This window comes from Echeneis naucrates, chromosome 22 (genome assembly GCF_900963305.1).
Source record: "Echeneis naucrates chromosome 22, fEcheNa1.1, whole genome shotgun sequence".
Lineage (NCBI taxonomy): Eukaryota > Metazoa > Chordata > Actinopteri > Carangiformes > Echeneidae > Echeneis > Echeneis naucrates.
In genome coordinates this window covers 14,844,979-14,860,400 of record NC_042532.1, presented here as the reverse complement: position 1 = coordinate 14,860,400, position 15,422 = coordinate 14,844,979, and the positions used below count along the sequence as shown (strand labels likewise).

The following is a 15,422-nucleotide window of genomic DNA, read 5'->3' as shown; positions in this document are numbered from 1 at the left end:
GAAATAATTTACTCAGTGGTGTTATCTATTGAAACTAAGATTATCATCTCTGCTCTTCACACATTGTCTTCGCCATACAAATAACACATATATAACTATAAAATCCAATTTCCCTTCCACTTCATCATCCTCTTATTCTCTTGAAATGCAGTTGCGCGGAGGTGGTAGCTCTCCATAAAGTACACAGAGCTTATCCATTTGAGGACAGAGGACCACACAGCGCAATAATGAAATCCTTCCATCCATCTATTTTCTCCTGCTTTTCCGTTTCCAGGTCGCAGGGGGTGCTGGAGCCAATCCCAGCCAGCGTTCCGGGTGAGGGGCGGGGTAATCATGAAATCAAGTAGGGAAATATTTCCTTTTTATATGGGTCTTATATGGGGCATCACTTGACATGTCATTTTTCCTGCTAAGAGGCAAAGAAAGTTACAGTATGTTTATTCTTCAGTAAGACCCAATAAAACCCCAGTGACGCCAAACTCCCTTTTAGATCTTAACAAACATTAAACTCACAAATATAACAAGCAATGCACCATTTCATATAAAAAAAACAAAACAAAACTGAAAACAGGTCACCTGTTCAAAATCACACATAGTTCATACTCAGAATTGGAACCACAATCAATACTTCATTGATTTCAAGGGGGCAGTTAGGCCTGTGTGCTGATTTCTAAAAGTATTTACTGCCCCTTTATGGCATCCCACAACAGCTCTTTACACTCCACACAAAACAATGTCAACATGAAAACAATTTACGTCCTACAGTCCAGACGGCTGGCGTTTCTCTCCTAAAATTTAGAAGAGAATGTTCTTTTTTTTCCTCTTAACTGTGACTTTGTGGCCGCATGGATGTTTATAATGGGAGGCCGGTGTCTGGATGCCCACCATGCATCCATTCCTTTCCCCTCATGTTTGAAATAACCATCTGGATGGCACCTTGTAGTGATTCAGAGATTTTCTACTTGTGATACTCAGTGACCAGAACATTTGCATCAGATGAAAAACTATTTTTTTTTACACTAAATTGTTAAGGTGAAATTTGTTTTGTACTTGTCTGCTAATTACCATTTGGTTGCTTACGGCTGTTGGTCAACATCAAAGATGGGAAAAACGTTTTTGAGGCACAGCATAACCACGCATGTTCAAAACAACGTTAATGTTCCCTGTGGGTGTCTGAGAAAGAGAAGGAATGGACATAAATTTGGCACCCAGGTCCACCCAGTGGTCACTGGCTATCAGGCACGGCCCAATGTTCAGCCAATTACAGAGCAGCTGCTGTCACAGCCAGTCCATATAAAGAAGCTCCCTTCAAATCTCAAAAAAGTTAAAAAAAAAAAAAAAAAGATTATCAGTTGCACCAATACCTTTCTGCTGTTGATGCAGCAGTGCTTATGACTTAACAGGAGAGTGAAATTAAATGCTTGGATTAACGAAATTACAAGGAGCCAATATGAAGAAGTGGATGGTGCAATTTTCCTATAACCACATTAAAGAGAAAAGCAGGAATAAGGCTTTCTGAAGGTTCTCCAGCCTATGATTTGGCTCATTTATACGAAACAGAGGTAAAATTTATGCACTCAGAAACACAGAGTGGAGTGAAGATGTTTAACAGCCCTTAATCCTAGTTACACTCCCCAAAGGCTTCATAACATCCACATTGTGAAACATTAAATGAATACAACTCTCGATTGCCTCATAGACCCTCAGTCACAACGACAAAAGCCGCAAAAGCCTCATCAGGAAAGAAAAATGGCAGAAATCTTGGCAGTGGGCTAAAAAGATAATCCCATCCCACATGCGTATAAATCACTGTTTATCTACACTGCAATTAGTCACTTGGCCTTGGCCAAAAACTTCGTAGTCCAGCCAAGTCACACTGCTCCAGCCCCCTTTGGTGTCTGCTTAACTTGTGCCCCAAAATGCATAAGCGTAGAAAAGCACGTGTAGTTACGGTTAGCCCTTTATGACTAAATTCTGACCGGAGTAGAAAGATACTTCTCGAATCTGGTGTTGTCTGTCTTAATGATATGTGTTTAAGTTTATTCACATTGTTTCCATACTGTGCATGTGGAACACACTGGAGTTTGTGTGTCATTATTTGGGATGATCCTTAATGATATAGGGATGCTGTCGGCTAAAAGTGCGTCCAATTCATCTTATTCCACACAAAGTGCAGACGTGTCACTTGGTTTCTTCTAAAAGTTGTTTACGATAGAAATAACCCGGAATTCTGCGCTTCGTCAACCTTTTCGCCTCTCATCTTTCCTCTTTTTAATCTGGATTTTTTGTTTTGCCCGTTGATCATAAATGTAAATTAATGCACAGACAGGATAAATAAAGTCTCTTACATACAGCATGTTGACTTTCTATTTCGAACTGTATGCCTACAAATATACACAGTCAGTGGAAACCATGATGGTGGGGATGCATATACACAGCAGCGGAGGATGGTCAAGTTATCTTTGGTCATTGGGGTGACCACAGGTGGTTTCCATGCAAAACACCACTGTCTGATCAGTGAATATATGTCCCTGAGTGTCCTCCACAACTCACTTTATAGCTATTGCTGTCTACAGTGTCTCTAGGAAATAGCTCAGACATGCCACCCTGAAAAAGTGCACTGCATGCTCTTTTGCACTTTGAAACCAGTTATTTACACAATATATTTTCTTTTTCCTAATCAGGGAACATGTCTGGTCCAAGGTCCATGAACTGAGTCCTTGTGGAGAGTTTGCCTAGATGACACAGTCTAATCTGGATAAATGATCGGGTAGGAAGCAGACACTTATCCAACTAGAAATGAATGTGATTGCGAAGAGTGCAGAGACAACAGGCTGCTCTATCGGTGTCTTCACGATTCAGTGCACGTGGTGTGCATCATCACACCTTGCAGGTTACAGGCAAACTCCGGCTTTGCGATGTCTCTCTGACAAACCTTACACTTCTGCCCCTTGTCCAGTTTGACCTTTGTTTTTGAGGCCTGTATCTATGGAGGAGGGAGCAAAAGGGCAACCGTGTTTAGAAAAAAAAGGAAACGAGTAGACACAATGTTCACTTCAGCTCAAAATGTGAACTATGTTATTAAACTCACCCAAGTGACCTTGTGCCTCATGAGCTCTGCCTGGGCCAGCGCTTTTTGCAGCCTGGCCATCCGCCTCTGGTGTAAGGTCTCCCTGACAGAGCGAGCCAAGAACAGAGAGACGAGCTGAACAGACCAGGAGTCAGGCAGGAGCCGGATGACCTTTTCCGCCACAAAAGCGTGAGGGTTGTTGTTAAGCAGGTCCACCGCAGTGCTGGTGAGTTCCTCGGAGCTCAGGTAGATATGGAGCAGGGTGATTAGCAGGGTCTGCCTGAACTGAGCATCCCGTCCCCGGGCAGCCCTGCAGCAGTAGTCCTCTGCGGCCTGGAGGTCACGCTGCTGGTGAACGAGCACCTGCAGAGCCAGGGAGTGCTCCCCAGTCCTGCCGAGCAGAATGGCTCTCTCTGTATGCAGGGTTGTTGACTTCACTCTTTCTGCAATGAGAAAAAAACAAGACATTTAGTGTAATTTGTTGATGATTCTATTTATGTTCTGAAAAGGCATCCACACACCGTATACTGTGGAAACGTCATAGAATTTGGACTCCCATAGCAGCTGCTGCAGCTTCTCTCTGGTCGGCCTCAAATCTGCTTCCTCTTGCAGAGTCTGAGTAACATATGCCAAGGCCAGACGGCTGTGATGTCTCTCCTCCTGAGGGCAGATTACGACAATCACGTCTCAGTATATTTAATAAAGGAGTCAGGCTATTAGGTCAGTTTTCTGCTGTTGTGCCTACCTCACTGCTTAAGTCTTGGATTAAGAACTCAAGATACAAAACCAGTGCCACTGGGTGCTTCTCCAAGAAAACAAGGACCTCTTCTGTCTCCTGGCGATCATTTGGCAGACGCTCGGTGAAAATCTGCACACCTGTCTTTTTCAAATTAAGGAAAAGTTGTTGGTGGTGAATTAATGACCAATAATTGCCCCATAATCAGGGCAATTTAGTTAATATGGTTAAGTGCGTCTTGCTTTGCAGTCTGTTTATATGGGAGCGGCACAATTGTATTGTGCAACTCTGCCCTCTGCAGTCAAATTGAGGAAATGAGAAAGGAAGGCACCTCTTGGTTTCTCTGCAGAGTCCAGTCTGCAAATGTCCACAGAGTGTGTCTGTCCTTCAGCTGACTGAGAGTCAACACTATGTGACCAAAAACATCTGAGCAAGAAGGGTCTTTGAAGGCCCCATCTGCAATCTTCACCCAAGTCTGAAAGGATATAACACAGTAGCACACTCAATGTTTCCACATGTAGCTGCTGTACAAGTGTGAGGTTCAGGCCAGTGATACCTGAATTGCATCCATTTGCTTCCCGTGGCTTTGATAGAGTAAACCTAAAGCAAAAAATCTGAAAATAAAGAGATCAAGCAGAAAGAAGAAATAGTAAAAATCTACCCAAACTGTTAGAATTTTCCAGTTTGATCTTGACTTAGAAGCCATATTCATAAGAAACAATCATTTATCTTCACCTGCTGTGTTGCTCCAGAACAGGAACACAAAGATCCACCCTGCATTTGTTAGGAAATGCAACAAACTGATGCAGGTTCTCACTGTCTCCCAGTTCTGCGTACAGCCTCAGGAGGGCGCAGTCCACCTCTGGAGTGCAGTCCAGGTCCTGCTTGGTCCCTCTGATGGTGCTGAGAAAGTCTCCCAGGAAGGCCAGGTAACGATGACACATCTCTCTGTTGGATCTCCGATCCTGGAGATCCCTGCGGTTGTTTACTCGGTCAAATTTAGTTTGAAAGTCCTTGCTGAGACACGACTGCATGTCTGGGTACAGGTGGATGATTTCTCTGGGGTCCAACTCACCTTTGCTGTTCACGAGGATAACATGTATTGGCTCGTGTCAGAAAAATCCACACTCCATAACAGCTATGATTTATTTTGTAGTCTTGTTGTGTTTTGAATGTATGAATGTATTTACTCTTACATGAATAGATCTTTGGCCTCAGAAAAACTCTCCTGGTAAAAATGAACAAATCCAGCCAAGCAAGTTATGGCCTTCTGCAGCTCCTGCCAGTTAAACAAAACAAAACAAAACAAAACAAAACAAAACAAAACAAAAGCTGAGATTATTCAGGCGGAAGACCTTAAATATCAAGGGGCAGTGTCTTACACTTCAAACAATGAATCCTGACAAATGGCTCATCAGCATGTTAATTCTAAGTCTGCTCACCTCTAACCTGAAACCTGAGATGTGGAACAGATTACGCTAAATCGCAGGCACCATCTGCTGCCCTCAGTTGCATTCATCTGACTGGAATGCACCTAAATATGAAACTCAAACCCTATAAAATAATGTCAGCTGGGCCTCTAATGCACGCACATCACCTGCACATTAGTGAGAATTAGTTACAGTATCAGATGATGCAAATGTGACGCAGCCCCGGAGACGGCAGCAAACATACACACAGCTCCAGTTTTCACTGCTAGCTAGCAAATGTGCATCGTGTGCTAAAGAAACCGGTGACCTAGGTTGACATTGTGCACATTTAATATCATTGTGGTGTTGTGGTTATGTTAAGCATTTACTCTGTTTTCCATTCAGCACAATTCAATTAAAGAAATAAAAGGACCTGCAAATAGACATCGGCTAAAATTTAGTTTTTAGAACGTTTAAAGAGGAAAAAAAAAAAAGCAGGAAAATGTTGGCATCATGTTCCATGGCAAATTTAATTTCACCTTGTATGAGTCAAGTGGACAACGGCTTTGAACTCCGTCCAGCAGTAATAATGCCTCTTCGACCCTCTCATCTCCTACGAGTGCCTGGATCTGCTCTTCGATCGGCACCAGACTCAGGTTGAAAATGTCTCTCTCTGTGAACACTAACACGCCATCTGAGGGGAGATTTGTTTTCCGTTTTCAGAAACACTCAGTGTGTAGGAACAGTGGGCGCAAGAATGATTGAATGAATAAATGCAAACTGGGAGAGAGAGAGAGAGAGGAAAAAAAACCAAAACCCACACAGACACACAGTTTGGCAGGCTGTCGGACAACAATCTTCCAGGATTGTTGCGGTGTTGCGGTTTACCTGGCGTAGAGAGTAGACCCTTTGCTCCATGCAGACTCACAGTCTGTTTGCACTGCTGATCTAACATGCTGTAGACAGACAGCCGTTGGGGCTGCAGGCAAACAATATAAGGGAAACACGCTCCTGCTGCCAGGACGTCCACAGGCCACTGCAGGGGAGGGCGCTGGCAAATCCCTGTCCTCATCACAAACATGCCTGAGGGATGAAGGCAAAGCAAATAACCGCCAGTTAGATGAGTGTATGGGGGAGTGATGTGAGATGATTAACTGTACAGCTGCTCTGGGAATAACATGTGGAGATGTCTGAGCGTAACAGCCCGTAGAACATTCACCACAAACATTTATCTTACCTAAAGATCCAGGCCCGTTCAGGAGGAATTCCCCTTGTCCCACTAAGCTCACGATGGCATGCTGCCTGTTATGATTGTGGGGAAAAAGCTCCTCTCTGTTCCCCGTCTCAGCATCACAGAGGAGATACCTGTCACAGGTGGCTAGACACAGACAGGTACCATCCACTGCCAAGGCTAGAGGATGCTGAAGTAGATGGATTTGCTTAACGACCTCCCACCTGTCCACTCCCACCACGTGGATCCGGATCGCCTTGCTGCGACTGGACGAAGTCGCCATTTCCACGCACCCTGCCTGAGCTGCGAGCAATGAGTCACACACCTCGAACAAAGACACATGCTGGATTTTCCTCAGAGTAGGAATAGGTTCCAAGGAGAACATGTTGAGGACAGTCAAGGTCCGGTCCCACAGGACCAGCAGATGGTTGAAAAGTGGGATTACCCTCAGTTTGGCTACCGGGCCGCTTGAGCCTAGCTTTCTCACCCCACCTACTCTTGTTTTGCTCTGACTTGGGTCTCCATTAGTGCCGCTTTGGAGGATGAGATGCTGGATTGTTGCACTTTTGGTCCCTATATAAACATTTTGATTGTAGCACTCAAGGCACTCAATGCTGGATTTGTCTTTTTCCTTTGGGGCTTCTGGCCTTTCATGGACATGTGTTTTTGTGAACGCTTTAAAAGCCATTGCACAAATGTATTACTGATTGACTTTGGTTGTGCAACTCACAAAATGTAAAACCCAAGTAATAGCTCACCAGCAAGCAGACAAGATCTTCAGCAGTAATACTCTCACTGTGAAAAGCCCTTTCAGCCCGTATCTGCCTAAATCCACAGCTCTGCTTTAGTAAAATGTGTAAAATAAGATGTCCCTACCTCGCTGCTGTTCCCCCTTCCTCTTTGATCCCTGCACTGCTTTATGAAGTGTAAAGTAGTTTCACCCCCCCCCCCCCCCCACGTGACTATACCCTGACAGGAAATCTATGTCAGCATTTTGCGCCTCTCATCCTGCCATGTGAGGACACTTACACAACTCATCCAGCTGCCTCACCAAGAAAGCCAACTTTTTACAAGTATCAAAACATTAGGTAGGGCGAAGAAGACGGATATTTTGAGGTGCCCACAGTTACGGTCACTTGTATTCTTGGCTTGTGCGAGGACCAAAGTGGTGGGTTTGGTCAGAGGATAATGGACAAGTAGAGGAGCATGTGACGTACCAATCAAACCTTATATGGCCGCTCTCAGTTTGTTTACAATGGGCAGGAGCTGGGTAGGATGAGGTCAAGAGGCAACTGAAACACAGCAGAGGTTTGTTTTACTGAACTGTTTTTTTTTTGTTTTTTTTTTTAAAGGATGACTGACGGGGGACAATATGGTCATAAAATGATCTGGATTTTAACCCTACCATCACAGTTATATTTGTTATGCTGAACTTTTTGCCTTCCGTCCTCCCTGAGGGATTTCATAAAAAAGCGACATGTCTGCTCTCCTCCTCTGGATGGCATTGTTGCCGTAAATAAAACATGAGGACAGAAAGCACCAAAATCACATCCATCTCTGCATGAAGTGTACACACAGGTCTTTATTTGAACCATCAGTATGTAAAGTATTTCAGGCTAAGTCATGCATATTATTCCTCAGTGTGTAGGATTTTTTTTCATTAAACTAATATGCACTAGGTTTAAATGTGATTTTCTTTAACAATCCGCTGCTTCATTTCTGAATTCTGTCCGTCTGTGACACAAGAAATCAAAAAGATATTTAGTTTGCTATTATATAAGATGAACCATCTTCTCTAACGCCATGCATTATGTTAAAATTTCATTAATGAGAGTACAATTTTGTCAATTATCCGTCACTAATCTGCTAAATAACCTGACACAGAGACATTAGTCAGCTCTACAATGTTCGCAACATTTTGTCCTTACAAAGTATGAAAGGAAAAAAATGATCTATTATCAACAATTGCACATACTCCTAAACTTCAAATATACATGTCTAGCAGTGTGATTGAGCTAATTGTCATTTTAACACCTAAATAAGCATTTTTCACTCAGTTAGTTTAGATGTCAAACAGGCTAGGTAGAAATACTCATGAGCCAACAGTATCTGTATCAGAAAATGAGCCCTGCTGTTATTTGGACTAAGCTTTGACCCTTCATGGAAGGGTCACTTCTCCCTTCCGCAGTCGGTGCACAAGATGTTGTCACGCTGGGTGAGGAAGCCACGTCCCACCAATGACACGGCACACTGCACACAGGCAAAGCACTCGCTGTGCCACTGGCGCTCCTCGAAAGAGATGTACTTGGCCCCTGCAAGACCTGCAAGCACCGAACACAGATATTTACATGACGTGCGAGCTAATGCAATATTTTTCACTTTGTTTCTCTGAATGTTCCTACACAAATGCAAATGATGGTGGCATTGAAAAGAGCGAGCGAGACGCACGAAACAGTGAGTAAATGAAAACGTGAGCACACAACCAGTGACTCACTGGTGATGGGCTTGGTGCAGCCCACACATTTCTTTGCATAGAGGTTGCTGAAGCATTCGAGGCAGTAGGGGTAGTTCTCCCTGGAGGTGAAACGCTGACCCGACAGCTGCTTTCTGCAGCCGATGCAAAGGAAGCAGTCGCGGTGCCAGGGCTTGTCTTGGTAGGTCACTCCACCTGTTGTTATGGCCTAAAGGTAACCAGAACAGACATAACGCAGAGGGAAACACAATGGGATTACTCCCAAGGTGCATCCGTTCACTGTACAGTCACTGCAGGAGTCAACACATCGAGAGGAAAATCAGCTGCAACCCCACCTTCTTACAAGCACAGCACTGGTAGGCAAACTGCTTCTCGAAGCAGGACACACAGAAGTAGCCTGTGTCTTTAGGGATGAAGGACTTGGTTCCTATTGGCTGCTGGCAGCGGTGGCACAGGAAGCAGGTCTCATGCCAGCTGTTCCCCTTGTATTCCATTTTGCGGGAACCTGGCACAGGGGACGAGAGCGGCTTAGTCAGCATATGGTACCTTCATGACAGAAACGCACTGCTGCCCAAAATAGGCCTTGCTTTATCTGTAGGGAAGGACGACGCTGTCTTAATAGCCTTGGAAAGACTTCTGGGAATGATGGAAACTGCATTGCTGTGTCGCTTTCATATTTAAATACATAAAACAGGAGCTGTGTTGCCATTACCGATGAAACAAGTTTGCATGATCACATGATCCCTCATGCTCGATTTTGGCTCATCGTGGTATTGCTGATTTCAAATTCCTATTTATTCTCATCCATATTTGCTTAAAAATTGAAATTTAAAGTTCTACTGTCTGACCACAAGGTCTGTTCAGGAGCTGCTCCGCAGCTACTAATCATATCGTCCCTAGCGGAGGGAGTTTGTCCTTGTGCCATGCATTTGTGGACGATCTAATCCTTATCTTAATTCAATCTGTTTTTCATTTCAATACCAAGATGGACGAATGAATTGATGAATGACTGAAAGCTAGACTAAAAGCTGCTAAAGGCAATTTGTGGTGATGTAGTTTTGTGAACTAACGATGGTCAAGAAGGAACTTTCGAATTCAATAAGTTCTGTTTACATTTCTTGTGACCAAACGCGACAGTGTGTGTCTCTCAGGGTACCTGGCATGATGGTTTTCTTGCAGGTGGTACACTTAGAGGAGTAATCGAGGGCGTAGCATTCAGTGCACATCAACAAATCATCCTTAGCAGCGAAGGCCTTCTCCACTAGAGATCGGCCACACTTGGCGCACTTGAAGCACTGCTCATGCCAGTGGCGATCCTTATAAGACAGGTCCTGTAGATGTTTAACATGCACATTTGTTGGACTTGGTAATTTTTCAAAGTGAAATATTTTATATATTAGCACACGCAAGGTCAGAAACATGCACGAGAACGTCAATAGCAAAGGTTTTATCGTCAGATAGTCAAAATCTGATCAAAATGTATGAAATCTCTCTCAACTGCTGATCATTACACAACATTTGTTCTTATTTTACACATTTGTGACATCAGAGCCTTTGTTCTCCAGGCAACACTGGTTCTTCCTTACCTTACAATTACAGCCAATCGGCGAAGAGCATCCCTGACAGCAGTTAGCAAACAGGTTTTCATAGCACTTAGTGCAGTACTGCGTGTCCTCTTTCATTATGTACTTCTTCCCCAGCAGGGATTCTTTGCAGTAATGGCAGTCGAAACGCTCCATGGTGGATGTTGGGTTGTTTTTTTTTTTGTTTAGTTTTTTTTGCCTTTCTTAGCTGCAGGTCAAAGAGAATAGAACTGAACAAAATACCTTATAATAGTCCAGGCAATCCTTTACCCTTATCATCAACTAAGTAAATAGGCCAAGCAAAATGTTTTTTTCTCTTCTTTCAAAAGAATCTGAAAAGAAAAAAATAAATAAAAAAATAAATAAAAAAACTAGCACTGTATTAGGAAAATCTCGACTCAGTTGCAATGGGGCGAAGATGAGCCTGAAGCCGGGGCTGCAGAGAGAGCACGAGCAGTCAAGGCACAACCTTAGAGCAGGGATGAAAGGGGGTGAGGCAGGATTAGGGGTATCCACTGGTGGGGGGGTTGATCATCTATAAATACTGGCCCTCTTATGAGCAGTAATCTCTGGGGAGAATGGACATGCTCTGTCGCATCCTTCTGCACCTTTTAAGGGAGTTGATGGTGCGCAGATCACTAAGCCTTGGAGCTTATTCAAACATTGTTGCTCCACGTCAAAAATACAGAAACAACAATGATGCAAATGAAGTCTGATAACGCGGCGATGGATTATTATTTTTTTTTTTATTGTTGGGCACCGTGGTTGTCTACAATGCCTGTAATGCCAGCGGCCAAAACTTGATGAACAATTTCAAGTTGCCGCACATATCAGTGATATCGGTAAAAATGTGCATAAAAATTCACATTTTCACACACTGTATTGACGCCCCATTAGAGATGATCCACCATTTGGATGCTGTCATATATCTGGACTAAAATTATGGCCTTTGCCAGTGCTTGCTATACACACAAGCAGTTGCAGATGGCTTATGAGAGGTAGGCGCCAGCAGCTTTGTGCTTGCCAGGTACTGCACTATATTGCCAGGACCTCTCAGTGGCTATTGAGAGTGCCTTGGCAGCACTTGAGAAGGGTGAAGCTACAGGCCTGTGGATGCTCAATCCATCACTGGCAAGATAATGGAGGAGGAGCTGAAATGACAGCTTAATGGTGACCATCTTGTTGATAACGATACTCTTGCAACGTCATTAAAACCCCTCTCTCAGTGCGCTGCCGTGGAATAAAGGCTCTCTAACTATGGTGCCCTGCTCATATCATTAGAGCACAATAGATAATTCACATGCTTCATGTTTGTCTGAGTGTATGTTTGGCACAATCAGCCACACTAAGTGAAAGCAGAGTTGGATGTGTCAAAATGTGTCTCTAAAACACAGAACCATATTTCCCCGCCTGGATAATAATCAAAAATGGTTCCATAACTGTGACTGACAGTCACCTAATTACGTTTGAATCTCATAACATGTGCTCCTATCATTTTTCCAAAAGGATCAGGGAGCAAACATCTTTGTAAAAATAGCCCGGGAAGCCCACCAGCCCAGCCCACAAGCCTAATCCCTCGTACACACACAGGAAGGTCAGCGACAGGGATGAGGCTGAGAGGAATGCAACTCTCTGGATAAACTCCCTTCAACTCTGTCTTCTATCTACATTTACTTCACTCCTTCAAGAATTTATCTCGAATTACAGTCTGGTAATAAATACATGGGGTGCCAACCATTTTTTTGGATCAACGGTTGATGCTGAGACATGGGTGTGTGTTGTCTGTAGGTGGTATCAAAGACCTCTAAGGAATAGTGGAAGGCTGTGTTATTTTTGACCTACGAGACACATGTTATGTAAGCCTTTCACCGCAGAACGAACCATCTCACATCAGGAACTTGAGTGTCGGAATGGTTTCTGATTTAAAGCCTTGCCAGCCCTCAGGTTTTTCTTCTAGCTAAATAGGTTGTTCCTACCGGATTACACTGAGTTATCTGCCTGCTCTGGATTAAATTACCAGAGCATTGTTTCCTTGCTCCCTGCTGCTGTTCAGATCAGTGGCTGAAAATCACAAAGCGACGCAGACCCTAAATAAACCAACTGTAGGACATATGTAGCGGTTGCTTCCTAATGGCCTTTAATCTTTGTTGTATTACTGCATAGTATGTCTTTGGTCATGTGACATCTAGCCAGCGGTGGAGGTGACCCATATTTGCCAGCAAACAAAAGCACTCGTCTCTGAGTGCTTTGACAACAAGGAAATCGTGAAAAATACAATGCATGTCAACAAGTCAACAATACACACTGAATGTTGAGGATTGGATGAATGTATAGTTTTCACATTGTCAGTATTAATCTCTTTTCATGCATGCATGTTTGTAATATTATTGTAGCCCTCCCTGATTCGTATCGGATAGATAACAGGTGCTTGTGTTTGTCTCCTGGATTAATAAGATCGACATCAGATAGTGCCAACGCTGTGGAGCAAAAAGCTTGCTGATCTTGCATATTCCTTTTGCCTGCTTAATCCTCTGAAGTCAACTAGTGAGCAGCTGCCAACAGATTTCATATGCAGCCTGTCCAGTTCCAATAAATAGGCCTTTATTTGACCCGGACTCGGGTGTCCTCTTATCTTAATGTATTCAAGCTTTACAATAAGGTGTCAGTAGCTGGTGCCCCCTCCCCCCCCCAAACTCCCCTTAATCAAATGATCTCAAAGAAGAAGAGAGGCATTTGCTTTGGTGGCTCTTGTGAGATGGCGACTTGTCATAGACTGTTGAGACAGATCAACACAACACAGTAGCATTTTTCCGAAGCACAAAAGCCTCTCAGCACCAGAGTTGACAGCTGGTTGGCATGGTGATGACAGCATAAGTGGGCTCCATTAGGTTGGGGGGCGGGGGGGGTTGGCGGCTCTGGTTGTTAATGAGAGGACTCACACAAACCTGGCCCTTTGAGCAGGCCTCTGCTGTCTTCTGCGACGTGCAGAGCTCACTTTCAATGCAGCATTCGCGACGGAACAAGATAGCCACATAGGGGGGTTGCCAGGGGGGGCAACGAGATACAATCTACTAAGTCCACAATCTCCCAAAACCTTACACCCCTTCAGGGAGGACCTGGGTAATGCCCTCACTAACTCTGCCACCACCCTCCCCCAGTTCTCACCAAAATGAGTCATGGTATGCGTGGGTGACAAGACCTGTCACATAGCCAGACATATGATCTCAGCCGCTAAAGAGGCGAGAAAGTTCTCTTCTTCAAGGAATGAACAATCCATCAAAATGTTCTCCTCCTCCTCGATGTCTTGCCTCCTCCTTGCTCACAGATTTCGTGCTTGATAAACTCGGTAGGAAGCTAATGATTACATTTACATACAAGCCAGAGCACAAAGCTTAAATATTTGACCAAAATATGTCTTCACACCTAGAGTCTGTCAAAAATGATCCATTATTTAAAAGAAGAACATTGAAAATCTTGCCTACCTTCAACAGAGAAAGTCACAATCTTTAGAGAATCTCATGCTGCTTCAGAGCCCCAACAGAAGACTTCCTTTCCTCTCCAGCTCTCAGGAACGCTGTCCAGGAATAATAACTTCAGCCTCAGGCCCTTGTGCTGAAAAGTCTTTCCATTGCAAAAGTTCTGCAGTACAAATAAACAGCCTCAAGTTTACTGAAATTTTTCCAGCTTGTTCGATGATTCAAAAGACCAAGCAGTCATCAATGTGTGGGCATGTAACATGTTGTTCATTTATTAAATTGCCTGTGTATTTAAAAATGTCAAATTTAAATTACAGAGAAATTGTTACATGTTTGTGTCTTCCAGGTGAAGCTCTCTTTTTGGTCGCTGCCACCTCCTGAATATTCCTGGATTTGCCCGTTTAGCTGCTAAATGCTGCACCATTGCCACCGGCTGGTCAGGTAATCTGCATCTATCATCTTATTTAACTGAAATCAGGTTCTTCAGGATAAACAAGACATTTCTTATTTGTTTAATTCCAGCCAGGCTTGCAGTCTAAATGAAAACAAACAGTGCTCTTGGCTCTACCTACACATTCATGGTAAACACACGAGAAGTGTCTTACACTTGGCAGCAAAGCAAATAAACCCATTTTCCAACATGTTGTTCTTTGAAGAACGAGAGATTAGATGTTCTATATTTTGCAAAGCCAATGTATAATCCACTGCCGAGGACACTGACCTCCTCTCTGGCACTGTCTTGAGTTTTTTGAACCCCCAAAACACCACCTGAACTTTTCCATTAATCCCTGACTGACATTGATGGATTATTTTTGCTGCTGATCCTGGCAACACAAACGCTTTTCACACACTTTGGCCCGCAGCGATGAGTTGAGACAGTTGACAAAGATGTGTTATATCTGGTGGAGGAGATGACTGTAAATACCAGAGCGCTAGCAAAGATATGGGGTAACTAACAACAGCTGGAGGATCGAGGTGTAACCACCACAACGTACTCTCCTTGCGCGCATCAATCTCTTATCAAGGCTTTTGGACTGCTATTTATACCTCCGCCTGCATTACATGGCACTGTAGAACAGCGTGGGCATCAACTGTGGAAATTCAGTTTGATATAGACGCAAGAACAGAAAAAATAAAATAAATAAAAATCTGTCAACACCAACAAACTCAATGAAACGCTCAGATTTATATTTGCTAACATGAGGTCATTATCATTTTCACTTTTGTACAGTTAATATGTAGCTACAGTGAGTGAGTTGTTAGGTTGGGTCAGCATAAAGACTGAAAACGAAAGCTCCTGCCAGCACCTTAAAAGATTACCATAACCATCTTATGTTGTATTTGGATTTATGTAAAACTGTGGTTTATGCACAGTCCAGACAAATAAGATAGCCTGCAGGCTTGTTCTTCGTTCAGTCATTATGTTAAGTTAATTATGTTAACT

The 15,422-nt window shown here is 43.5% G+C and overlaps 2 protein-coding genes across 4 annotated transcripts; both read right to left on the bottom strand.

Annotated features, from left to right (window-relative positions):
- Window positions 1–1,374: 1,374 nt before the first annotated feature.
- On the bottom strand, window positions 1,375–7,232 carry LOC115035779 (transforming growth factor-beta receptor-associated protein 1). The gene is made up of 11 exons (XM_029493782.1): window positions 6,453–7,232; window positions 6,104–6,298; window positions 5,755–5,909; window positions 5,003–5,085; window positions 4,542–4,886; window positions 4,363–4,420; window positions 4,138–4,281; window positions 3,816–3,950; window positions 3,592–3,730; window positions 3,092–3,513; window positions 1,375–2,986 (listed from the first exon to the last, which is right to left on the bottom strand). The coding sequence occupies exons 1-11, from the start codon at window positions 7,132–7,134 to the stop codon at window positions 2,852–2,854; spliced, it is 2,493 nt and encodes an 830-aa protein (XP_029349642.1). The 5' UTR covers window positions 7,135–7,232; the 3' UTR covers window positions 1,375–2,851.
- A 782-nt stretch (window positions 7,233–8,014) lies between these two features.
- On the bottom strand, window positions 8,015–14,397 carry fhl5 (four and a half LIM domains 5). Of its 3 annotated transcripts, XM_029493659.1 has the most exons (7): window positions 14,308–14,397; window positions 13,985–14,141; window positions 10,506–10,710; window positions 10,076–10,250; window positions 9,255–9,424; window positions 8,941–9,127; window positions 8,015–8,767 (listed from the first exon to the last, which is right to left on the bottom strand). In XM_029493659.1, exons 3-7 carry the CDS (start codon window positions 10,656–10,658, stop codon window positions 8,616–8,618), a joined length of 837 nt encoding a protein of 278 aa, XP_029349519.1. In that variant the 5' UTR covers window positions 10,659–10,710; window positions 13,985–14,141; window positions 14,308–14,397; the 3' UTR covers window positions 8,015–8,615. The 3 variants fall into 3 exon arrangements, with proteins under 3 accessions (XP_029349519.1, XP_029349520.1, XP_029349518.1); XM_029493660.1 differs by lacking the exon at window positions 10,506–10,710; XM_029493658.1 differs by lacking the exons at window positions 13,985–14,141; window positions 14,308–14,397 and having other exon boundaries at window positions 10,506–11,652.
- Between the last annotated feature and the right edge of the window lie 1,025 nt (window positions 14,398–15,422).